The 26182-nt window shown below is 45.9% G+C and overlaps 1 protein-coding gene across 4 annotated transcripts in view; it reads right to left on the bottom strand.

Moving 5' to 3' along the window:
- wdpcp (WD repeat containing planar cell polarity effector) overlaps window positions 1-26182 on the bottom strand; it is a 115411-nt gene that overhangs the window by 24985 nt on the left and 64244 nt on the right. For all 4 annotated transcript variants that reach the window (XM_078405698.1, XM_078405701.1, XM_078405697.1 and 1 more), the window contains 5 exons: window positions 19175-19784; window positions 16101-16289; window positions 13798-13921; window positions 9002-9065; window positions 4155-4257 (listed from right to left, as the gene is read on the bottom strand). In XM_078405698.1, coding sequence (XP_078261824.1) covers window positions 4155-4257; window positions 9002-9065; window positions 13798-13921; window positions 16101-16289; window positions 19175-19784 — 1090 coding nt within the window. The remainder of the gene's footprint in view (window positions 1-4154; window positions 4258-9001; window positions 9066-13797; window positions 13922-16100; window positions 16290-19174; window positions 19785-26182) is intronic.

Genomic DNA, 26182 nt, shown 5'->3' with positions numbered 1-26182 from the left:
AATACATCAGTATAATGAATTGAATATATTCAGTATGATCATGGCTGATCATCCAGAATCAGTACCCTGTTCCTGCTTTCACCCCATATCCCTTGATTTCGTAGAAAGACAGCAGTGAAGTGCTCTTCGTGAAGTGTTCACGTTGGTAGGCAAGTATACTTGAAGCAAGTAAACATGAAGCTTCCTTGCCTCAAGCTGGTCCTGGCAGTACTGAGGCATTCCTATACCTCCAGTAACCCAAAGATGCACATTCCCCATTACAGCGTAAACTATAATGGTTAATGGCCGATCATTTTATCCCGAATCAGCTTCTACTTGTTCTCTTCTTTATTCAGCTTAACAGGTCCCATAAAATAAAGCACATGCATTCCCTTCACAAATGTATTAATATTTCAGCAATTGAATTACACTTGCGAGCAAAACATTCTTGACATCATTACATTCAAATTCTTGAAATTCGCCTTTTTAAATGTTGGAGCGAGACAGAGAGGGACAGAGAGAGACAGAGAGAGAGACAGAGAGAGAGACAGAGAGAGAGACAGAGAGAGCCTGGTGTAAAATGAAAGTTGGGTGCAATGGTGACCTGATTGTGCTGTGCCACCTAATCCCCAGGGATGGCCCATCCCACTCTCAGAATGCAACACTCAAAGTGATTTTATCTGTGCAGAATATCCCCGGTCTGAATAGTTTTTAGGAAAGCTCAAAATTAATAGATTCCACACAACTTTGTAATTCACTGTACTAATCTTCTAAATCTACGAGGCTGTGGTTTCTCTAACAAAGTGCTTGTAATTTAGAATAAAGCTCCTGTGTCCACACTATGTGGGCATTGTCACAAATAGAAAAGCTTGTCGTTTTTAAAACCAGATTTTGTTCTTGCGCACATTACTTTTTGAGAAAATATCATTCATCAAAGCACAATTGGTTACAGCACATGCTTAAAATCTAAATCTTCCCGCAAAAGAAAACTTAAAAGACTTTAAGAAATTTCAGGCATATTCATAAAGAGCCATTAGGATTTAACGTGTGATTATTTACATATCTCAAAAATAAAACATCCATCTAAAAGTATTTCCCCACATTTAATGTGACTAGTGGGGTACCGCAAGGCTCGGTGCTGGGACCGCAGTTATTTACAATATACATTAATGACTTAGATGAAGGGATTAAAAGTAACATTAGCAAATTTGCAGATGACACAAAGCTGGGTGGCAGTGTGAACTGTGAGGAAGATGCTATGAGGTTGCAGGGTGACTTGAACAGGTTGTGTGAGTGGGCGGATGCATGGCAGATGCAGTTTAATGTGGATAAGTGTGAGGTTATCCACTTTGGTGGTAAGAACAGGAAGGCAGATTATTATCTGAATGGTGTCAAGTTAGGAAATGGGGAAGTACAAAGAGATCTGGGTGTCCTTGTCTGAAGAAGGGTCTCGACCCGAAACGTCACCCATTCCTTCTCTCCCGAGATGCTGCCTGACCTGCTGAGTTACTCCAGCATTTTGTGAATAAATCGATTTGTACCAGCATCTGCAGTTATTTTCTTATACTTAAAGTTAGCATGCAGGTACAGCAGGCAGTGAAGAAAGCTAATGGTATGTTGGCCTTTATGACAAGAGGAGTTGAGTTTAGGAGCAAAGAGGTCCTTCTGCAGTTATACAGGGCCCTAGTGAGACCGCACCTGGAGTACTGTGTGCAGTTTTGGTCTCCACATTTGAGGAAGGATATTCTTGCTATTGAGGGCGTGCAGCGTAGGTTCACTAGGTTAAGTCCCGGAATGGCGGGACTGTCGTATGTTGAAAGACTGGAGCGACTAGGCTTGTATACGCTGGAATTTAGAAGGATGAGAGGGGATCTTATTGAAACATATAAGATTATTAAGGGATTGGACACATTAGAGGCATGAAACATGTTCCCAATGTTGGGGGAGTCCAGAACCAGGGGCCAAAGTTTAAGAATAAGGGGTAGGCCATTACAAGGGCCATACAATGAACAGATAAAATCATAGAGTGATACAGTGTGGAAACAGCCCCTTTGGCCCAACATGCCCACACCGGCCAACATGTGCTAGCTACACTAGTCCCACCTGCCTGCGTTTGGTCCATATCCCTCCAAATCTGTCCTATCCATGTAGCGCTGAGGGGAATAGGCTTCTTGGGAGGGGTGAACTATGGGTGGAACAATACTGAACATGGCTTGGTCCACTAAATGTAGCTTGGAACTAACAGACGTCAGAGTCCAACTGCATGGAAACAGGCCATTCAGCCCACTATGTCCAAGCCTATCCTCCAGCAAGTGATAGCTTCAATGCTCACACGATCTGCACACCTATCAGCAACCCTGCTTCCACCATGTCAAGCTGCAAAATGTCCCCCATAAACCCCATGGAAATCTCTTACCCACCAACCCAAAATTTAAACCTATATCCTCCGGTTGTACTCACTGGTTCTGAGGGGGGAAAGTTCTGAGTAGTCTACCCTATCTAATAATTTCATAATTTTGTATACATCAATCGTGTCCCCTCTTAATCTCCTCTGCACCAGGGGAAACAGACCCAGCCTCTCCAACCTGCCCTCAGGCATCACCCTAGTGAACCTCCTCTGCACCAGGGGAAACAGACCCAGCTTCTCCAACCTGCCCTCAGGCATCACCCTGGTGAACCTCCTGCACCCAGCTTCTCCAACCTGCCCTCAGGCATCACCCTGGTGAATCTCCTCTGCCCTCTCCAGCTCTTTCACATCCTACAGTGCGGTGACCAGAGCTGCACCCAGAGCCCCAGCGGAGAGCTGAGGTTTTCCAGTTAATTTGCTGATATGTGTTGTGCAATATTGGATATGGAGAGTATCATTGTAAAGGTCTGCTGCACATCACAGAACACAATTTACCCAATTAAAATGAAGTTCTACAAAATCTTCGGCTGACCTTTCTGAAGCATAATGTGCATTTTTTGCAACAACTAAAATACAATGTCAATTCCAATTAACACTTTGCAAGAAATTTAAAATCAAACTGCTGTCAATCCAAATCGTATTACTGGGATCATATCTGAGATATTGTAAACAAGAACCAGGGGCCACAGTCTGAATAAAGGAGAGGCCATTTAAAACTGAGATAAGAAGAAACGTTTTCACCCAGAGAGTTGTGAATTTGTGGAATTCTCTGCCACAGAAGGCAGTGGAGGCCAATTCACTGGATGAATTTAAAACAGAGTTAGATAGAGCTCTAGGGGCTAGCGGAATCAAGGGATATGGGGAGAAGGCAGGCACGGGTTACTGATTGTGGATGATCAGCCATGATCACAATGTCAAGTCAAGTCAAGTTTATTTGTCACATACACATACACGATGTGCAGTGAAATGAAAGTGGCAATGCCTGCGGATTGTGCACAAAAAAGAATTACAGTTACAGCATATAAATAAAGTTAATAAGTTACTATAGTGTAGACAAAAATTCAGTCTCTGGAGTTATAAAAGTTGACAGTCCTGATGGCCTGTGGGAAGAAACTCCGTCTCATCCTCTCCGTTTTCACAGCGTGACAGCGGAGGCATTTGCCTGACCGTAGCATCTGGAACAGTCCGTTACTGGGGTGGCAGGGGTCCCTCATGATCTTACTTGCTCTGGATCTGCACCTCCTGATGTATAGGTCTTGCAGGGGGACGAGTGTAGTTCCCATGGTGCGTTCTGCCGAACGCACTACTCTCTGCAGGGCCATCCTGTCCTGGGCAGAGCTGTTCCCAAACCAGACTGTAATGTTGCCGGACAGGATGCTCTCTACAGCCCCAGAGTAGAAGCAATGAAGGATCCTCAGAGACACTCTGAATTTCCTCAGCTGTCTAAGGTGGTAAAGGCGCTGCTTTGCCTTACCCACCAATGCGGCAATGTGCGTTGCCCATGTCAGATCCTATGTGATGCGGACTCCCATGTATTTAAAACTGCTCACCCTATCCACAGTAGACCCATTTATCTCCAGTGACATGTACGTCCTTGGATGTTTAGCCCTTCTAAAGTCCACAATCAGCTCCTTCGTTTTAGGGACAATTAATGGCGGTGCTGGCTCGAAGGGCCAAATGGCCTCCTCCTGCACCTATTTTCTATGTCTATGACTAAATAAAAATCTGATTTTTTTTCTTTCAGGCATAATTATGAAATTATCCTTACCCACATCAGTCGTCATTGACAGGGAATCAATCTCGTCAGCTTTCTTCTTGGCCACTTCTGCCAGGGCCATTTCACCCTTATCCAAAGCTACATAATAAATGTCCTTCAAAATATGGAAAAAATATCAATTAATCCCAGACAAATTAAAGTAAAACAAAGTTTCCAGAACCATCAGGACAAATTTGAAAACTGCACTTTTCTAACCTAGTACAAATTTTGAAAACAATGCTCATTAAACAATCATTGTTCAATAATCAACATATTGTCATAGACAGAAAAACAGTCTGGCACGTGTGTGAACTTAGTCACACATCAAGCTCACTAGTTATTTAGTGTCTGATGAATAATGTCAACAGCATTTTTCTTTAGAAGCCTCGGCCAACATTGGCCAATTTGGCACAGCATGAAAAGTTAGAGTTATGATAACATTAAGAAAGATATATAATTGCAGTTGTTGCTTTACTGTAATATTTATGATGTATATATTTCATAACAATTGTGCTCCACAAATGAGCCACAAATCTTGCTGTCAAATCAAAGCCACACTCCTTCAGGCAGGCTTGGCTCTCTGATTGCTTCAAGTTAAAAATATTATCATTATTCATGGAGAACCACACCCTGACTTGCAATATTCTCCATCACAAACTGTAATTAGCAGAAGTAGATGCCTTTCATATTCAAATGGCTGCAAAATGGCAAGAACAACCTATGGTAAAAGCCAACAGGTTACCCACGTCGTGAATGGATCTGATCTTCACAGTGACACAGCAGCCAGCAGTCTGACCTGTGCACCAATGACAAACCACTGAAACTGTGGGAATACTCTGAGAGCAAAAACAAACTGTTGTTTGGGTAATGTTGGCAGCCGCTAGCAGTCCAGTACCTGTGGTGGCCTCACTGGAGGTCATTTACTCTGTAAATGGATCGATTGTAATCATGTGTTGTCTTTCTGCTGACTGGATAGCACGCAACAAAAGCTTTTCACTGTACCTCGGTACACGTGACAATAAACTGAACAAAAGGTCAGCTTCCACTACATACATGCAATCTATCTAACTTAGTCGCAGAACCTCTTGTGAAATGTTTCTTCTTCAATCAGTTATACGAGACACATGCATTCCTGAAATGAAGACAAAAAGTGTACTCTCTTTTGAATTATGATAATTTAATAATGATTCTCTGATTTTGATCAAATTATTCTTTCAAGAGTGAAGTTGTGCTTTAGGTAGGAAATCCAGCAACACCTTGCTGATTGTGAGATCAAGTGGCACCAACGATGAACATGCCATTCACACATTGACATGAAACAACTCAGCAACAGGACAATAGACAATAGACAATAAGTGCAGGAGGAGGCCATTCGGCCCTTCGAGCTAGCACCACCATTCAATGTGATCATGGCTGATCATTCTCAATCAGTACCCCATTCCTGCCTTCTCCCCATACCCCCTGACTCCGCTAACCTTAAGAGCTCTATCTAGCTCTCTCTTGAATGCATTCAGAGAATAGTCAATAGTAGTCAAGTTTTTTTGTCACATACACATAAATGTGCAGTAAAATGAAAGATTACCCACAGTCCAACAATAAGAGCAATAAAAATAAGCAATAACACCCACAATCATACACCACCATCAAACAAAAAAGAAACATCCATCACAGTGAGTCTCCTCCAGTCACCTCCTCACTGTGATGGAAGCCCAGAATGTCTTTTCTCTTCCCTGCCGTCTTCTCCCGTGGTCGGGCTGTTGAAGTTGCCACGTTCCAGGCCGCGCCGGACGGTGAAAGGTCCGCGGCGGGCCGACCCAAGCCCCGCGATCCGGGGCGGGAGAAGATGCTGCCGCTGCCGGAGCTCCTGGTGGCCCTTGTGGCTAAAGGGATCGGGGGTATGGAGAGAAGGCAGGTACGGGATACTGAGTTGGATGATCAGCCATGATCATATTGAATGGCGGTGCGTACAGGCTCGAAGGGACGAATGGCCTACTCCTGCACCAATTTTCTTTGTTTCTATGTTGCTATGTCGGCCCCCACCCAGGGCAGGGGCTGCGAGCTTCCGACGTCCACGCGGCTGGAGCCTCCACAGGCCAGTCCCAGGTGGAGGCCGCCAACTCCAGGTGCATGGCCGATGGTAGGTGGAGGCCGCCAGCTCCAGGTGCATGGCCGATGGTAGGTGGAGGCCGCCAGCTCCAGGTGCATGGCCGATGGTAGGTGGAGGCCGCCAGCTCCAGGTGCATGGCCGATGGTAGGCCGCAGCGGGAACGGAGACACCACCCAGAAACAAAAGGTCGCGTCTCTGCTCGGAAGAGACAATTTTACATTTACAGTCCCCCCCCCCCCATAGTACACACCCCAAAAAAACTACATCACATTTACACTACAATCAAGACAAAAAACAACATAAAAACACAAAGACAGACGGACTGCAGGTTTGCTGCAGCTGCTACGGCAGCACAGGCCGGAGCAAGCCTCCACTGCCTTCTGAGCAGAGAATTCCACAGATTCACAACTCTCTGACTGAAAACGTTTTTCCTCATCTCCGTTCTAAATGGCCTACCCCTTATTCTTAAACCGTGGCCCCTGGTTCTGGATTCCCCCATCATTGGGAACATGTTTCCTGCCTCTAACGTGTCCAACCCCTTAATAATCTTATACATTTCGATAAGATCCCCATAGGTCAACATGCCTGCAGTTATCCTGGAGCAGTGTGTCTCCCCCTAGCCCCACCATCACTATGTGTCTGTGTGTCTACCCCTTGCCCCACCATCACTGTGTGTCTGTGTGTCTCCCCCTTGCCCCACCATCACTATGTGTCTCCCCCTTGCCCCACCATCACTGTGTGTCTGTGTGTCTGCCCCTTGCCCCACCATCACTGTGTGTCTCCCCCTTGTCCCACCATCACTGTGTGTCTGTGTGTCTCCCCCTTGCCCCACCATCACTGTGTGTCTGTGTGTCTGTGTGTCTGTGTGTCTGTGTGTCTACCCCTTGCTCCACCATCACTGTGTGTCTGTGTGTCTGTGTGTCTGTGTGTCTGTGTGTCTACCCCTTGCTCCACCATCACTGTGCGTCTGTGTGTCTACCCCTTGCCCCACCATCACTGTGTGTCTACCCCTTGCCCCACCATCACTGTGTGTCTACCCCTTGCCCCACCATCACTGTGTGTCTACCCCTTGCCCCGCCATCACTGTGTGTCTACCCCTTGCCCCACCATCACTGTGTGTCTGCCCCTTGCCCCACCATCACTGTGTGTCTGTGTGTCTGTGTGTCTGCCCCTTGCCCCACCATCACTGTGTGTCTACCCCTTGCCCCACCATCAGGGGGGCCCGTGCTCACTGGAGCGCCGCTACGGCACCTCTGTAAAACAAAGCCAAACTAAACAGCGGGGGATTTTACCTATCGGGGAATGTAACAGTGGCCGCTCCACACCAGTGACAGCTCCAGCACCTGAACCATTAGCACTCAAACACTGGTCACCATCGCTGCAATCCTCCCAACTTCCACTCTTGATATCATGATTTTGATAAGTAAGAAACTGATGAAATAGATTTTCTTTGAGGCATTGTCTTTTCTATTTAAGTTGGTGTAAATCCAGCAGAATACTACAATGTAATTTCAAATCTATCACTGCACAGGTACTAGTCCTAACCAGGCAGACTAAACTAAATACTACAGACTGAAGAAGGATCTTGACCTGAAACGACACCTATTCCTTCTCTCCAGAGATGCTGCCTGTCCCGCTGAGTTACTCCAGTTTTATGTGTCTTTCTGCAGTTCCTTCCTGCACAGACTTCCACAGACACAGAGGTCAAACAAAACTAAAATCACACATTCTGAGCCTTTCATGCCTACTCAGGGCAATGTTTAAAGTGCCAACACAGTGCCAAACAGCAGGTCTCTGGCTGGCTTGTTTATGTTAGATGCACATGATGCCAGTTTCCAGAAGCAATAAACTGAATGAAAATGAAAGAAGTAGTAAGCTTTCCAAATGATAATGTGTTGTTGACATTTCATCATGAAGTCAACACAACATGTTCGAGTGCTGGTCACAAAAGAGCTGGATGCCTGATGAATGACTGCAGAATAACCAACAGGGACTTCATCATATTCTGATCTTTGAGATGCACGGGGAAACTTAATGACTTTGTACAATTAATAATCACTTTTTTTCTGAGATTGCGTTAATGTGTTAGAACGCCTTTACCTTGCCACAGTGCACACTCACATAGTTTCCCAACATGCTATTTTCTTTTCATTCTATTATTTACAATCAAAGCTTTAGCTTGGAAGGAGCAAGCTGTGATATGTAAGGAAGTCCATGCAAACTGAGTGTGGCCTTGTGGTGCAAAGTCTCCAGACACAAGGACCACATGCTGGGCTGTGCACAAGGCAACTAAAGGAAGACCAACTAAAGGTTAAATGTCAAAGCCTTTGAGTTTGAACTTTAGCTCTCTTGTTTTAAACATACTGGCAGAAGGTTTGATGATTTACTCGTGACACATTGAAACCTTTAGCTTCCTAAGCCTGCTCCAGTGCATTTTAGAGGATGGATTAGAAACAGTATGTATCTTAGACTGAAATGTGACAACTATGTACATCACCAACTAAACAAGGTGATAGTCCAAATATCCAAAATGGCACCTGCAAATACAAAACTGGACTAAGGTTAAGAAAATGTCAATATCAATAGCTCTTAGGTGTGCTTTTGGCTAATTTCATAAAGTCTGTGTCGCCAACAGTATGTCTGCCTTACTGCGTGTTTGAAGTTCTGGTTCACACTGATCTGCTTTTGAAAGTACAAATATACACAATGGTACAGATCTGGAACAGGCATGAGGAGCATGGAAATTACTCACCATGAACAGGTCTCGTGAACAAATATCTACTGCCAATAGAAACGCCTTCTCAAACCTCTGGTACCTGTCAAAGTATGGTAAACTATTAGAAAGGATTACTGTGAACATTTTTTATCAATATTTACCATGATACGATTAACTACAGGATGTGCCGGAACGGAACCAAGAATGCTGCCTGACCCGCTGAGTTACTCCAGCACTCTGTGAAACATCACCTATCCATGTTCTCCACAGATGCTGCCTGACCCGCTGAGTTACTCCAGCACTCTGTGAAACGTCACCTATCCATGTTCTCCAGAGATGCTGCCTGAACCGCTGAGTTACTCCAACACTCTGTGAAACGTCACCTATCCATGTTCTCCGCAGATGCTGCCTGACCCGCTGAGTTACTCCAGCATTTTGTGTCTATCTTTGGTATAAACCAGCATCTGCAGTTCCTTGTTATTAGAACTACAGAACAGTATCACATTTAATGAAAAGAAAGCCTATGTCCTGTGGCATTATAGACAAGGCCATAACAGTGGCTTCTGGCATTGATATGATCTGAGTGTCTGTACACAGTTTGAGCGCGGGGAGCAGGGTTGTCAATGGGTGGGCGATACATGCTACCTTCTCACCAGAGGGGGCAGTACCCGGGGAGCAGGGTTGTCAAACATTGGGGAATGGAAAACATTTTCAGGGGGTGGGGTATAAAATTATTAACCCCCTATGAAGTGGAACACTTCCACAGAAACTATTTAACAACTCTTGTATTTCGTGATAAAATTCAAAATTACTGCCAGAGTCAAAAATAAGCATAGCTACCTGGTAAAGCAAAGTCAGAGGGTATAATAGAAGTGGAATATTTAGATATTCAGTAGATCAAACTCCGAGGAAATGCATCCTGGTGCAAGTGATATCAATGACCATGTGCAACGAGTCCAAGCAGGAGCTTCAGTCTCACCCCCAATGCTCAGCAGCACCAACCGCTGGGAGATTCTTTGCAACGGCCTTTCCACACGGATAGACAAGTACACAGCATTGTTTTTTTTGGGCTTAAGGTTTCACTTGTTGAGAGCCCAAGATGGTACTCACGTGCGCTGGTACAGCTGCTTGCTTTCACCAAACACATCAGCCACTAAACAACGTGAATGGAACCGGGTTTAAGAACAAAGCATTAGAGGGAAATGGACCAAGCGCAGGAAGGTGGGACTGGAATATTGGGAATATTCACCAAAGAAAGCAGGGAATGGTGGATCACGTACAGGCATAGGAGATTAGTTTAAGTTGGCATCTTGTTCAGCACAGACCGTGCGGGCCAAAGACCTGTTCTTGTGCTGTACTGTTTTATGTTGCATGAATACCTAGTACTTGATGTGCATATATTCATAAATCTGTCAAAGTTACATTTCTGGGCAACCATGTGGTGTCAGGATGTTGATGGGATGGCGAGGCGATTGATTATGGAGAAGGTGACTGACATCTCTTACAAAGATAGCCATTGCCTGATACTGTGGGATGAACATTCTCACATCACAAAGAGCAAGTGTAGACGCATTTCTTTTTGAGAAATTGCATAGCATTTTGTGTTTGTCATTCCTCCTTCATAAGCAAGTAGCAATAAATGTTAGCTTTTACAGCGCGGTGGTCTGAGTAGCTGAAACCTTAATTAATCAGCATTTTCAAGTAAGCTTCAATTACAGGTCAGTTCACAACGTTGTTTTATCCCCAAGCTACAAAGTACACTGTGTGTGAAAGGCTGCCTCACACCCGGAAGAGCCCAGTTACGCTTCTGAAATTATATGAATCGACCTGGAACCAAATCATAAAGGTGATGAAACACACTACAGAGCAGAGATGCAGAACCTGGCGGACTGGTGCTCTGATAACAACCAACTCAGGAGGGGGAGGGGTGAGGCCAGGGTTACAGGGCGTTTCCCCCACAGGTACTGGGTGTGGGGGGGCGTGAGTGAGCGGGGGGGGGGGGGGGGGGGGGGGGGGCGTGAGTGAGCGGGGGGGGGATGAGTGGGCGGGGGGGATGAGTGGGCGGGGGGGATGAGTGGGCGGGGGGGGGTGAGTGGGTTGAGGCCTGAGGTTACAGTTCGTTTCCCCCACAGGTACTGGGTGTTCTGCTCCTGGGGCCGGCTGGGCACCACCATCGGGGGCAACAAGCTGGAGAAGATGTCGTCGCAGGAGCACGCGGTCGACCACTTCCTGGGCCTGTACGAGGAGAAGACGGGCAACGCCTGGCAGTCCAGCAACTTCACCAAGTACCCCAACAAGTTCTACCCGCTGGAGATCGACTACGGGCAGGTGGGTGGACCCCCCCCACTCCCACAGGTCTCAGCCCGGCCCGGCCACTATCCTCTCTGTCCCCTCTCCCGTCCCGTCCCCCCCATCTCCCGTCCCATCCCCGTCTCAGCCCGGCCCCCCGCTCTCCCGCCCCCCCTCCCATCCCCCGCTCTCCCGCCCCCATCCCATCCCCGCTCTCCCGCCCCCCTCCCATCCCCCGCTCTCCCGCCCCCCTCCCATCTCCGGCTCTCCCGCCCCCTCCCATCCCCCGCTCTCCCGCCCCCTCCCATCCCCCGCTCTCCCGCCCCCCTCCCATCCCCCGCTCTCCCGCACCCCTCCCATCCCCCACTCTCCCGCCCCCCGCTCTCCCGCCCCCCTCCCATCCCCCGCCCCCCCTCCCATCCCCCGCTCTCCCGCCCCCTCCCATCCCCCGCTCTCCCGCCCCCCTCCCATCCCCCGCTCTCCCGCCCCCTCCCATCCCCCGCTCTCCCGCTCCCCTCCCATCCCCCGCTCTCCCGCCCCCCTCCCATCCCCCGCTCTCCCGCCCCCCTCCCATCCCCCGCTCTCCCGCCCCCCATCCCATCCCCCGCTCTCCCGTCCCGTTAGACTCTGCTTGTACTCGCTGGAATTTAGAAGATTGAGGGGGGATCTTATAGAAACTTACAAAATTCTTAAGGGGTTGGACAGGCTAGATGCAGGAAGATTGTTCCCGATGATGGGGAAGAGAGTGATGAATCTGTGGAATTCTCTGCCACAGAAGGTAGTTGAGACCAGTTCATTGGCTATATTTAAGAGGGAGTTAGATGTGGCCCTTGTGGCTAAAGGGATCAGGGGGTATGGAGAGAAGGCAGGTACAGGATACTGAGTTGGATGATCAGCCATGATCATATTGAATGGCGGTGCAGGCTCGAAGGGCCGAATGGCCTACTCCGGCACCTATTTTCTATGTTTCTATAACAACCTGTCCCTAAACACCTCTTAGACCAAGGAGCTGATCATCAACTTCAGGAGGTTACATAATGGGGAATACGCCCTGATCTTTATCAACGGGGACAGTGTGCAGAGAGTGTCCAGCTTCAAGTTTCTGGGCACTCACATTTCGGAGGACCTAACATGGTCCAATAACACTGCTGCGCTGGTCAAGAAGGCACAGCAACCACTGTTCTACCTGAGAACACTGAAAAAGTCTGGTCTACCCCAACAGCTGCTGACGACATTCTACTGCTGCACCATAGAGAGCATCCTAACACATGGCATCCCTGTGTGGTACCTCAGCTGCACGGAGGCAGAGAGGAAAGCTCTTCAGCGGGTAGTCCATAGAGCTCAGAGGACCATCGGAACACAGCTACCAGCCTTGGAGGGCATCTACAACACACGATGCCTCAGGAAAGCCACCAGCATCCACAAAGACTCTTCACACCCCTGCAACAGTCTGTTCGAAGTTCTACCATCGGGCAGACGATACAAGGCCTTCTACGCCCACACCTCCAGACTCAGAAACAGCTTCATCCCCAGGCAGGGCCATAGCTGCTATGAACCGGTCCTGCTGAGTCCCCCCCCATGAACTGTCTCCTTCGGATGGTCACGTCACACAGCGACCCGGCACAGACCTATTTGCACTTTATACTGTTTTAACTGTTTCTAATTTTGTTTCTCTGGGTTGTCTAAATTTCTGTTGATTAGCTAATTAATTGATTGCATCGTATGGAAGTCGCATTCCCAATCTGGTTGTACTCCTGTACAATGACAATAAAGATGTCTTGTATTGTATTGTATTGTAATTTTCAATTGGATAACAGAATAAAACAAAACCAGTTATGTGACTGAATTTCTAGGTATTAATATTAGATTCAATAAATTCTTCAGTGTGAGCCTTAGCGATGGCTAGAATTGGAATGGTTAGTAGGTGCACTGTGCGTATTGCTGCACGCCTGAGATAAACAGTGGATAAACAGTGCAAGCTGATACCCATCGTGTTCACTGCTCCAGGGCAAGGGTGGACCACATCACAACCTAGTTGCAGCTTGTGACCAGAAAGGCCTCAGGGTCAGCTCAACAATATGTTCCCAGGTATGCCAGAGGCAAATGGCCTGCAAAATGCAGGAGCAAGCAAGCAAGCAATAGAAGACTTTGCTGAAGTGCTGAGCTAAAGTAGGGCTCTGTGGAGCTCAAACACTACACTGTTTAGGGCTCTGTGGAGCTCAAACACTACACTGTTTAGGCAAAACAGCCCAATCTATGTTAGAACGAAAGATGCACTCAGTTTTGCTTGAACGCTACAAAATCAAAGGTCTGTTTATTGTCACGTGTACCAATTAAAGTACAGTGAAACTCAATTATCATAATATTTATGGGAATATAAACAAGTGAGTAGGAAAAAAATTGCAGATGCTGGTACAAATCGAAGGTATCACAAAATGTTGGAGTAAGTCAGCAGGTCAGGCAGCATCTAGGAGAGAGGGAATGGGTGACGTTTTGGGTTGAGACCCTTCTTCAGACTGGTAGGCAGTGATGTCAACACTCACCTGAGCAGGTGGTGAAAGAAGCGGCGTGCGTAGCGGCTGATCGGATCCCGGTATTCTAACACAGTCGTGTCAGACAAAGGTCTCGTAGGCACGTAAAATGTTCCAAGAGCTGCTTCAAGATATGCTGCAAAATTAACACTACATTTCAGAAAGAAACTTGCAGCAAAACCAGAGAAATTATTGCATTATTTCAAACTTAAAACTTATCCACCCAAAATCACAGGATATACAGTAAGTTGAAGTTATTAAAGTTAGTTGACAAATGGAACAAATTTGTGTTTTTTGGTTTTTGCTTTTAATAAGCGTGTAAACTTATTCCATTTATCTTTCACACTTGACCAAATTTGCAATTAAAAGCTTATTCAGGTATAACATTGTGTGAGGTAGGATTCTAGTGGCTGGGGTCTTGCTTCTTAAAAGACTCCAGTGTGATTACTAGAGGTCAACTACCCAGCCTGAGGACTCAGTCAGGGTTCCTTGGCACCACCATAGAAACATAGAAAAACTAGGTGCAGGAGGAGGCCATTCTGCCCTTCGAGCCATTCAATATGATCATGGCTGATCATCTAAAATCAGTACCCCATTCCTGCTTTTTCCTCCATATCCCTTGAATCATTTTGCCCTAAGAGCTAAATCTAACTCTCTCTTGAAAACATCTTCAGCTGCTTCATCAAAAACCTTCATTGAACAGTGAGTAGTACAGCGCAAGAACAAGCACTTCGGACCACAGTGTCTGGGCTGAAAATGCTGCCAAGGCCAACTCTGATCTGCCTGCACATAATCCATGTCCTTCCATGTAGTCAATCCAGCTTTAGAAAAGCTATTCATAGCATTCAAAGTTGAATGGTTTTCATTTCAATGCATGTAGTGTTTGTGATAGAGAAGCTGACGGTATTGATGGCAATATGCCAGTATAATCTGATAGAATGTCACGTTTATAGCAACATGGCTGCAGAGGGTCCAAGACTGAATGCTGAACATTCCAGAATGTTCCGAAAGGACAGGTCAAAAGGGAAAGGAGTAGGATTACATTGTTAATCAAAGGTACCAGAGTATCTTGATATAGAGGGACTGGACAGAAATATACAAGATGCTCGAGCCTCATGAGGTATTGTGTTCAGTTTTGGTCGACCCTGCTTTAGGAAAGATGCCATTAAGCTGGAAAACGTGCAGAGAAGATTCACGGGAATGTTGCCAGGGCTCGAGTGCCTGAGCTACAGGGAGAGGTTGGGCAGGCTAGGACATTGGCTAGGACATTATTCCCTGGACTGCAGGAGTCTGAGGGGTGATCTTTTAGAGATATCCTGGTTGCGATGGATGTTGGACCAAAGGGCTTGTGTTGTTTCACCTCCACTTGGCCCCATGAGCGTCCGACACTCTGACTTCATCCAAGATTCTCCCTGGTATTTGAAATGAGCTCATATTCTACTTCCTTCGCTTCCCATCCCCAGCAGCTGGCCTGTTGAGCCTATGCAAGAATTGTGTATGCTTTGAGAATGTCCCTCTCATAAGAACTGAAGTCTAGGCTGCTCAATCTCTCCTCACATGAGATCCCTGCCGTCGGAGGAACCAATTTGGTGAATATCTGGTAACATTTTGAATAAGACTGTGGTTTTTGACTGGTTGTATGACTTGAACATATAATTTAGACTGAGGCATCAGCTCACAGCAGATGGAATGGTGATTTGTTGGATGTTTTACACATCAGGTCAGCCCATTATTGGAGGATCTGGTGGTTCAGATGGCAAACCTCCCATGGCCATAATTAACAAAGTAAATGGTATTCAACAGATAACTCTTGCCCAGAAGCTGATCTGTCTGCATTGCATGCAGTTGCAGGCTCCTATACACCCCTCCAGCCTGCACCCGTCCCCACAGCTAATCCATACCCTCTCACCCTTGGTCCCATGACACACCCCCAGTCTCAGCACCACTTTCTACAGGTCACTGACCACTGCACCAGTGACCAGTACTAATTGCCCGCCCATAGCCCGCTTTAACTCCTTTGTAGCTGTTCAACAACAGGGCTCACGTCAGCTCCTATTCTGGGAATGCATCGGTTTTAATATGTTTATCAGAGTGTTTGAACCCCTCCTTATTCATATTCCTCCCTGCTGTCGATTCTAAAATTCTACAAGAAGTGCTCAGAATATTTGGTATTTCTCAGCTCAAGTCCCATGGCACAGCACTACAGGAACCAGGTCACTATTATCAAAACACACACGTCTTATTTTACGCAGGGAGAAGGCAAAGAGCAGAATTGACAGCAGAGTTCTATTAATGATTATTTCATGCATTCTCACATTCTCTCTCTGGTGTGAGTTTCTGCTTAAGGAGATGATCCACAATCGCAATGAGACAAGTGTAGCACAGTAGGCCTGCAGTGTTCCAATTCATGCCAACCAGGATATTAATAGCTTCCTCGATTTGCCCATAGCGAATATATTGGCAGATGAGTTCAGCAGGACCCATCCTTCCTTGCAATATGGCACCTGGCATAGGAAGAAATTCATTGTGAACCATTTCCAAAACTTCATGTTAAATTGAAGAAAACTACTGAATTAAATACTCCAGGTTCAGGCAAATGTCGCCATAGAGCTTCTTAACAATGAGGTCACTAACAAAACAGGTTAAATTATTTAGAAGTCGATTGATGCTGAGAATTCATTTGATCTTAGTAACAAGGGGTGACTGATTAGCGCACTGGATAACCTTGTAACTATGCAGAAGAACAAGACTCAGTGGTGCATGATTCTCAGTCCTACATCTCTTGACTTATAACAATGTAAAAATCTGGAACAGTTCAATAGTTACATCTGTAGATTTTTTTGTTTAAATCAGGGATTGGTAATGACAAAAAGTGTGAGCTGTTGATTGTAGATGTCCATCCTTTGTACCTGGGTGTTTGACCTTTTGTGGGTGGTGTGTTTCCAAATGACTGGCGTGGGAGAATGAAGTGACAGACAACTGATTGCCTAATTGATTTAAGAACAGTGCCCAGGGAAGCAGTCCAATTAAAATTACAAGCAGGCAATTAGCAGCTAAACTGTAAATCCTCTCTTGAAGCCTGCTGGCAATGAAAGTAAAATGATTTGTGCTTGCAAAATGAAGTAAAACCTGCATAATTCTGGGAAACAGGCATAAAACAAAAGACTGGGGAGGGCAGAGAGCTGTGCAGACATCTCCAGGAAGCAGAATGCCTCACAGGTACCCAGGTAACTTATCATTTTGTAATGTGCAGCATCTAGAAACATGCCACTGGAAGTATGTGTGCGTTTCAGCTGTAAACCACAGCCTGTGGCAAAGCCATGTCAGAAAAATCTGATTAAAAAAGTTATGTTTCTCAAAATGAGTTTAGAGGTAATGACAAATGGCCGTGTAGCCCGGAACATCCCATTAATTGGATACAGAAAGTTGGTCCCGAGATCACTTCTTCCTTGGCGATTTAAATCAAATAGGCATTACAAAACTCCAAAGACGTACAGGTATGTAGGTTAATTGGCTGGGTAAATGTAAAAATTGTCCCTAGTGGGTGTAGGATAGTGTTAATGTACGGGGATCGCTGGGCGGCACGGACTTGGTGGGCCGAAAAGGCCTGTTTCCGGCTGTATGTATATGATATGATATGATATGAAAATTTCTTGGGATTCATCTGTCCAGCGAGATCCTACTGTTTGCATTCATTTGTCATTCCTGTTTTAAGTATTTAGTTAACAACGGTGCTATTAAAATACTTTTGAAACATTTCACACAGGAGGGACACACAATTGAATACCAACTCCAGATATATTTCCTCTTGACTGTCCTTGTTGATTTTGTCCCTTGGCACCCACATTGCAGAAATCATAGTTTACATTACGATCTGCACTTTGCAGTTTGGTTGTCAAATCCCCACATACATAGAAACAAGAAACTCCAGATGCTAGTTTACAAAGGACAGGCAGCAGCTCGGGAGAACTTAGACAGGTGATGTTTTGAATCTGAAGAACCCGACCAGAAACATCACCATCCACATTCTCCAGGGATGTTGCTTGACCCGCTGAGTTCCTCCTGCACTTTATGTCCTAAATCACCACATACTGTGGATTTAACTATTGAACTTCCAAACTGATTCATGTTGACACCCAAAGTCTCCTGGCTCTATCGCAATGAGGTTCCCATGGGCCTATAGGCTTCATTGCTATTTATCCATCATAAACAACACATTATCTAACATTAACACGTTAATTAATAAACACATAGCACATTAACCTGCTCCAAAATCCCATTCTGCATCCACCTAACTTTATCTACAATGTTGATGCATTTCTTGCCAAAATAACAGCCTGGTGGTGAATTCCACTGTTCATAACACAAGGGTTTGGAGCTATTCTTGTGAAGTGCGAGCACAGGCATAATGCTGCAAATGGACCCATCTGCTGCCAGTGGCTGGAACTTTTTATTTGACATTTTTGTGATATATTTAAAACGATGTAACATAAATCTTTTCAAAACACAAAGTGCTGGAGTAACTCAGCAGTCTGAAGAAAGGTCTCAACCCAAAATGTCACCTATTCCTTTTCTCCAGAGATGCTGCCTAACCCGCTGAGTTACTCCAGCATTTTGTGTCTGTATTTAGTTTAAACGAGCATCTGCAGTTCCTTCCTACACAGGTCTCTGGAGGACATGGATAGGTGACATTTTGGGTCGGCATCCTTCTAAAGGCTTATTCAGTCTGCAGAAGTGTAGAAACAAGGAACTTCAGATGCTGGTTTACAAAAAGACACAGTGCTGGAGTAACTCAGCGGGTCAAATAGCATCCTGGAGAACATGGATAGGTGACATTTCGAGTTGGTACCCTTCTTCAGAACGGGAACGTCACCTATCCATGGTCTCCAGAGATGCTGCCTGACTCACCGAGTCACTCCAGCACTTTGTGTTAGATGCAAGATTCTAGCAATTGCAGTTCCTATGTCTCCATGAATCTTTAAATGGTTGGAAAATAAAATTCTAATAAACAGGTTTAAAATGCCAAAAAATTCTATTCCTTTTTCGTACATTTTATGCATAACATGAACTGAAAATGAACAGTGATCTTAACACCTGTTCTGTGCAACAGATTAAATGAAATTCCTAATGATGTTGATGTTGCTAATTTGACATTTACACATTCCCTTCCTGGGCTGCTTAACCTTTATCATACAGATCCTAATAATTCAAATTAATACCACATTCTTTTTACATATTGCAAAGTATATTACAGGGAACGATAGAATATTCCATATTGTAAATTCAGAAATGCCAATAGATTGGAAGATAAGTTAAGCTATTTGAAGCATAGTTTTCTTTCAGGAAGTATTACAAAGGACAAATGCATTACTACATTTCCAGTGCTCACCTAATTTTAGACAAAGGACTCCAACAGGCCCTTTGTCAAACCTTAGAAAGAGGAGATCATGGACACTGAGACTGTCAATGTTTGGAGACGTAACTTGAGGAACTGTCCACTGAATTTGGGCCATTCTGCTTGTTACAGCAAAGTATTGGCTGAGCTGAAGTTTGGTAACAGGTTTTACATCGTCTGCAAGTAACTGCATCTTCACTGGTGACAATGCCACGTCGTAGCACTGAAGTTCACCTTGACAGCTGCCCACTATAATTACCGCACCATCAGGATGCCATTCCATCATGGAGGGGCTAAGATCAGCTTGAGCCAGCAATGTCACCCTGCGATAAGCATCATACAAAACCAGTGAGGAATCCTCACAGCCGAGGACAAGCTTGTCTTGTGTAATATTGCTGCTGCAGCAGGTGGCTTTGGAGCTCAGTGGGATGCTAATGACAGCCACACGCTGGAACTTATTCCGAGCACACTCGTAAATGCAGCTGTCTGCCATTGGCTCTTTGTCCAGACTGACGAAGCATTCTACCGTATGGACCTGGTTTGCTTGATTAATGCTAAAACCAGCATCCAGTGGATCACCTTCTGTGCGTAGAAAGCTTAAAATCTGAAAATGAAAATGAAACAGTGTACAAATTAAATAAAGCAAATAATTAATATCACGGTTGAATAGTTGCTTTGCTAGTTCCACTTATAGACAATAGACAATAGACAATAGGTGCAGGAGTAGGCCATTCAGCCCTTCGATTCACTGTGATCATAGCTGATCATTCACAATCAGTACCCCGTTCCTGCCTTCTCCCCATACCCCCTGACTCCGCTATCCTTAAGAGCTCTATCTAGCTCTCTCTTGAAAACATCCAGAGAATTGGCCTCCACTGCCTTCTGAGGCAGAGAATTCCACAGATTTACAACTCTCTGACTGAAAAAGTTTTTCCTCATCTCCGTTCTAAATGGCCTACCCCTTATTCTTAAACTGTGGCCCCTTGTTCTGGACTCCCCCAACTTCGGGAACATGTTTCCTGCCTCTAACGTGTCCAATCCCTTAATAATCTTATATGTTTCAATAAGATCCCCTCTCATCCTTCTAAATTCCAGCGTATACAAGCCTAGTCGCTCCAGTCTTTCAACATACGACAGTCCCGCCATTCTGGGAATTAACCTAGTAAACCTACGCTGCACGCCCTCAATAGCAAGAATATCCTTCCTCAAATTTGGAGACCAAAACTGCACACAGTTCTCCAGGTGCGGTCTCACTAGGGCCCTGTACAACTGCAGAAGGACCTCTTTGCTCCTATACTCAACTCCTCTTGTCGTAAAGGCCAACATGCCATTTGCTTTCTTCACTGCTCGCTGTACCTGCATGTTAACTTTCAGTGACTGATGAACAAGGACACCCAGATCTCGTTGTACTTCCCCATTTCATAACTTGACACCATTCAGATAATAATCTGCCTTCCTGTTCTTATCACCAAAGTGGATAACCTCACATTTATCCACATTAAGCTGCATCTGCCATGCATCCGCCCACTCACACAACCTGTCCAAGTCACCCTGCAACCTCATAGCATCTTCCTCACAGTTCACACTGCCACCCAGCTTTGTGTCATCTGCAAATTTGCTAATGTTACTTTTAATCCCTTCATCTAAGTCATTAATGTATATTTAAATAGCTGCGGTCCCAGCACCGAGCCTTGCGGTACCCCACTAGTCACTGCCTGCCATTCTGAAAGGGCAATACACGAAAGAATGGCAGATGTCCTTCCCTGAAAGCTGTTGTGGAACTAGTTTGCATTAATGACAATCCAGTGCTATAATTGTTAATGGTACTTAATCTAGCTTTTTATTCAATTACTTGTATTTGTATTCCACAGCTGTCATGTTGGAAATGGGGCTCGCTGCCCTGGACCAATGATCAGAACAACATACTGCCTGAACTCAGGCCTGGAAATACTCAATGCCTCAAAACCACAGACTCACCTCCACACCATCTAGGATCACACAGTGCAAAAGAAAAACAATCAAAGCCTCAGTAGGCACAAAAGCTCAAAGATCATTGTCCCAGTCACAAGGCCTCCCACATCATCCCATTGGCATATTTCAAGCAAGATTTCAAGCAAGATTTCAGTGCAAACTTCCTGTTGCATTGACGAAACCAAAGAGCATATGTGCACAGAGTTAAAATTATAGAAACTGTCCCAAAATAACAAACAAATTCCATTTGTTTGAGATGTACATAAATTGGAAAATACACAAATCACTTGATATGGTACTGGTGCTGTAAGCAGTATTGTAATGAGTGGCATCACTTAAGACTGACAAAAACACTTGCTAAAAGGGGGGGAGAGAGAGGGAATATGTGTGCATGTCAGATGTTTGGATTTAATAATATTAAGGAAGTTCGTCATATCTAGGAAGGGTCCATAATTCAATAATAGGTGCTCGTAATCTATAGACGTCTTGTGATTAGTTTGAAGTGGAATTTAATTCTTAATCCTCTTTGCAAAGAGACAATGTATACTTACTGCACGTGGCTCGCAAAGAGATAGGTTCCTTCTGCTAGTGTTCTACAATAGACACACAGATGGGATAGGTTCAAGCTGACAATGACATTTACCACATAAGGAACCATGAGCCTTTTCTGCTTTCGGTTTAGTTTAGTTTAGTTCAGATGTACAGCGCGGAAACAGGCCCATGGGCCCACTGAGTATGCTGACCAGCGATCACCCTGTCCACTAGCACTATCCTACAGACTAGGGACCATTTACAGAAGCCAATGAACCTATACACTGCATGTCTGTGGGAGGAAACCGGAGCACCCCGAGAAATCCCACGCGGTCATGGGGAGAAGGTATAAACTCCATACAGACCGCACCCGTAGTCAGGATTGAACCTGGGTCTCTGGCTCTGTGATGCAGCAACTCTACCGCTGCGCCACCATGCAGCCCTGATGATGTAATTGCTTACGTTTTACCAAGGCCAGTTACTCTCTTCTCACCCTTGGCATCCAGGTCTTTGGTCCATATTTGGATTGTCCATGAAGACATCTGGAACGGAAGTTGTGGCGATAACCAAACTCAGCATGAATCAGGAGGCAAATCGTGCATGAAAGCTACTTTACAGAACTGTCAGCAATACCTGCCATCACTTTGCAGAAGATTGAGAATAAACGGATTGAGTGGCAGTTAACTAAACGTAATTAGTCCCACTGCTTGTGAACAGATCATACGTAGGTGATATTTAGTATTGTTGCATTAATGCCAGTGTTGCTCGGCATTGGTATATTTCTGTAACATCCACCAAGTTACATAGAAAAAAAGTGCAAGAGCTGTAACAGGGTGGATTCAAAGTTCAAGATTTTATCCTTAGCTTACGAGAGGTCTCTTCAAGAATCTGATTGCAATGGCGAGGAAGCTATTGTGAATCTGGCAGTATTTGATTTCCAGCTTTTGTATCTTCTACCCAATAGTTTTGTGATCATCCTTACTATTGACTCGTTATAATTCCAGATTATTAACTGAATATTTGATGGGTGCCATGGTGGATGTGAATGAATGGGGTCACGAGATCATTACACTCGGCCTGGGCAACTAGCTGTGTAATTTAAGCTGCATCACCACCCTACCTGAATATGCAGTGAACCATCTGTAAGCTCCTTTCTGCTGCTGCTATTGCAAAGATAAGAACCGAAGAACTGACACAAGACATCCCAGGATTAGCTGTAACTGAAACGGAGCATATCAAACTATCCTACACAAATGCACAAATGCGAATGCTTGGAATTTGTTTTGGGAAACTGAATAGCAAAAGTATCCTGTGATTTCAAAATGCTCTTCTCGTTCAGCATGTTGGGAAATGAACAAGAGTTACAAATGATTTGATCTAACACTGCGCACTGATAAAGGATGAACTGATAATGCAACAGTTAAAGGGCCTTCAGGGAACAGTGCTCAGAATATGATAACATTTTATAAAAGACCGATACTGACAAAGAGCAACAAACATACCGCTGGTGGCACAGTGGTGGTAGTGCTGGTGGCACAGTGGTGGTAGTGCTGGTGGCACAGTGGTGGTAGTGCTGGTGGTAGTGCTGGTGGCACAGTGGTGGTAGTGCTGGTGGTAGTGCTGGTGGCACAGTGGTGGTAGTGCTGGTGGCACAGTGGTAGTAGTGCTGGTGGCACAGTGGTGGTAGTGCTGGTGGTACAGTGGTGGTAGTGCCGGTGGCACAGTGGTGGTAGTGCAGGTGGCACAGTGGTGGTAGTACCGGTGGCACAGTGGTGGTAGTGCCGGTGGCACAGTGGTGGTAGTACCGGTGGCACAGTGGTGGTAGTACCGGTGGCACAGTGGTGGTAGTACTGGTGGCACAGTGGTGGTAGTACCGGTGGCACAGTGGTGGTAGTACCGGTGGCACAGTGGTGGTAGTGCCGGTGGCACAGCGGTGGTAGTGCTGGTGCCTCACAGCGGTGGTAGTGCTGGTGGCACAGTGGTGGTAGTGCTGGCGGCACAGCGGTGGTAATGCCGGTGGCACAGTGGTGGTAGTGCTGGTGGCACAGCGGTGGTAGTGCTGGTGGCACAGTGGTGGTAGTGCTGGTGGCACAGTGGTGGTAGTGCTGGGTCCTCACAACGCCCAAGACCCGGGTTTGATCCTGACTACGGATGCTGTCTCTGCAGTACTTTCTCCCCGTGACCTGCGTGGGGTTTCTCTGGATGCTCCGGTTTCCTCCCACATTCCAAAGATGTGGAGGTTTATAGGTTAATTAGCTTCTGTAAATTGTCCCCTGTGTAGGACAGAACTAGTGTAAGGGTGATTGTTGGTCGGCACAGACCCGGGGGCACAGTTTGTTCCCACTCTGCATCTGGAAGCTGAGCAGTATCTGTGGAGGCATAGTTGATGCTGCAGTCAAGACCCTGCACCAACACCAAGAGTGGAAAGTGCAGATGCCGGTATTAGAGATGAGAGGGGTGGGTGAGGTAGGGGCTGACAAGTGATAGGTGGATCCAGGTGAGGAGGGGTTGATGGGAGAGGGAGGGGTGGAGATGGTGACAGAGGTGATTAGTGGAGACAGCAAAGGGCTGCAGTCCATGGAATGTGGTAAGAAGGGGAGGTGATGAAGGGAAGCAGAGGAAGGACAGATGCTGCACAGGTGGAAACAGTGGGAGGGACAGGGCACTGAGGATTTACAGGGTGTACCTGGCAGAAACCCACTGACGTGATGTAGTGGGCTTTCTGAAGGCCTGTGATAAGGTGCCACACAGGTCTGCTTAAATTAATGTGTCAGCAATTCAGAAGAGAGACGAGGCTCCATTTCTTCACCCAGAAGCTAATGAAACAGACTGCCTCACTGTGTTCAACACAAAGGTCAATCCTTTACCTGACACTGAAGGGAAATGACGAATATGGGTTAGTACAGGGAAATGGTTCTGAGGTTGAAGATCAGGCACAATCTTACTGACTGGCTGGAGAGACAACAAGCGCGGTAGCCCACTCCTGCGGTAGCCCACTCCTGCGGTAGCCCACTGTTGGGGTAGCCCACTTTTGGGGTAGCCCACTGTTGGGGTAGCCCACTCCTGCGGTAGCCCACTCCTGCGGTAGCCCACTGTTGGGGTAGCCCACTGTTGGGGTAGCCCACTGTTGGGGTAGCCCACTGTTGGGGTAGCCCACTGTTGGGGTAGCCCACTCCTGCGGTAGCCCACTCCTGCGGTAGCCCACTCTGGCACAATCTTACTGACTGGCTGGAGAGACAACAAGTGCAGTAGCCCACTCCTGCTTCTGTGCGTCATTCCGTCCAACACGTTATTCGTTTCTCATCCAAAGTAAAACTGACCTTTGTGATATTTATTTCTGATTCAAACAAAGATAACAGATGATGCCACACAACTTGCAGTGCACAGCAGATTGCCAAGTTACATGCGGAGAATTACTGTCAAATCAACATCTGAACTGATCCCTTGCAATTAAAAATGTACAATATTTTAGACGACCCCTCATCTTCATCTTGCATTGCTCCCAATTGGAATGAGGAATACTGATTCTACAGCGTACGGATGGAATTCATGGCCTTTGGGAATCCAGCTTTAAGGAGTGTGGTTGTCTCTCTGTGAACTGAATGCATTCAGAAACACCCTTGGACATGATATTCAGTTCAATTAGTGCACCCAACCATTTAGTTTTGGCTCCAATGCCTTCAATTGTTACCAGAAGTTCCCCAAGTCAGAGGGTGGTGAAGGTGTGGAATTTTCTGCCTCAGAAGGCAGTGGAGGCCAGTTCGTTGGATGCTTTCAAGAGAGAGCTGGATAGAGCTCTTAAGGATAGCGGAGTGAGGGGGTATGGGGAGAAGGCAGGAACGGGGTACTGATTGAGAGTGATCAGCCATGATCGCATTGAATGGCGGTGCTGGCTCGAAGGGCTGAATGGCCTACTCCTGCACCTATTGTCTATTGTCTATTGTCTATTGTCTATCTATTCTTGGTCTAATAGTTTTCATCAACACGTTAGAGGCAGGAAACATGTTCCCAATGTTGGGGGAGTCCAGAACCAGGGGCCACAGTTTAAGAAAACAAAAGATGAAGCATATAAATTAGCCAGAAAAAGTATCATACCGGAGGACTGGGAGAAATTCAGAGTCCAGCAGAGGAGGACAAAGGGCTTAATTAGGAAAGGGAAAATAGATTATGAGAGAAAACTGGCAGGGAACATAAAAACCGACTGCAAAAGCTTTTATAGATATGTGAAGAGAAAAAGACTAGTTAAGACAAATGTAGGTCCCTTGCAGTCGGAAACAGGTGAATTGATCATAGGGAACAAGGAGATGGCAGACCAATTGAACAACTACTTTGGTTCTGTCTTCACTAGGGAAGACATAAACAATCTGCCGGAAATAGCAGGGGACCGGGGGTCTAACGAGATGGAGGAACTGAGGGTAATCCAGGTTAGTCGGGAAGTGGTGTTAGGTAAATTAAATGGATTAAAGGCCGATAAATCCCCAGGGCCAGATAGGCTGCATC

This window comes from Rhinoraja longicauda, chromosome 9 (genome assembly GCF_053455715.1).
Source record: "Rhinoraja longicauda isolate Sanriku21f chromosome 9, sRhiLon1.1, whole genome shotgun sequence".
Taxonomy (NCBI): domain Eukaryota; kingdom Metazoa; phylum Chordata; class Chondrichthyes; order Rajiformes; family Arhynchobatidae; genus Rhinoraja; species Rhinoraja longicauda.
The sequence above is the reverse complement of the archived record's forward strand: the minus strand, read 5'-3'. Positions and strand labels throughout refer to the sequence as shown.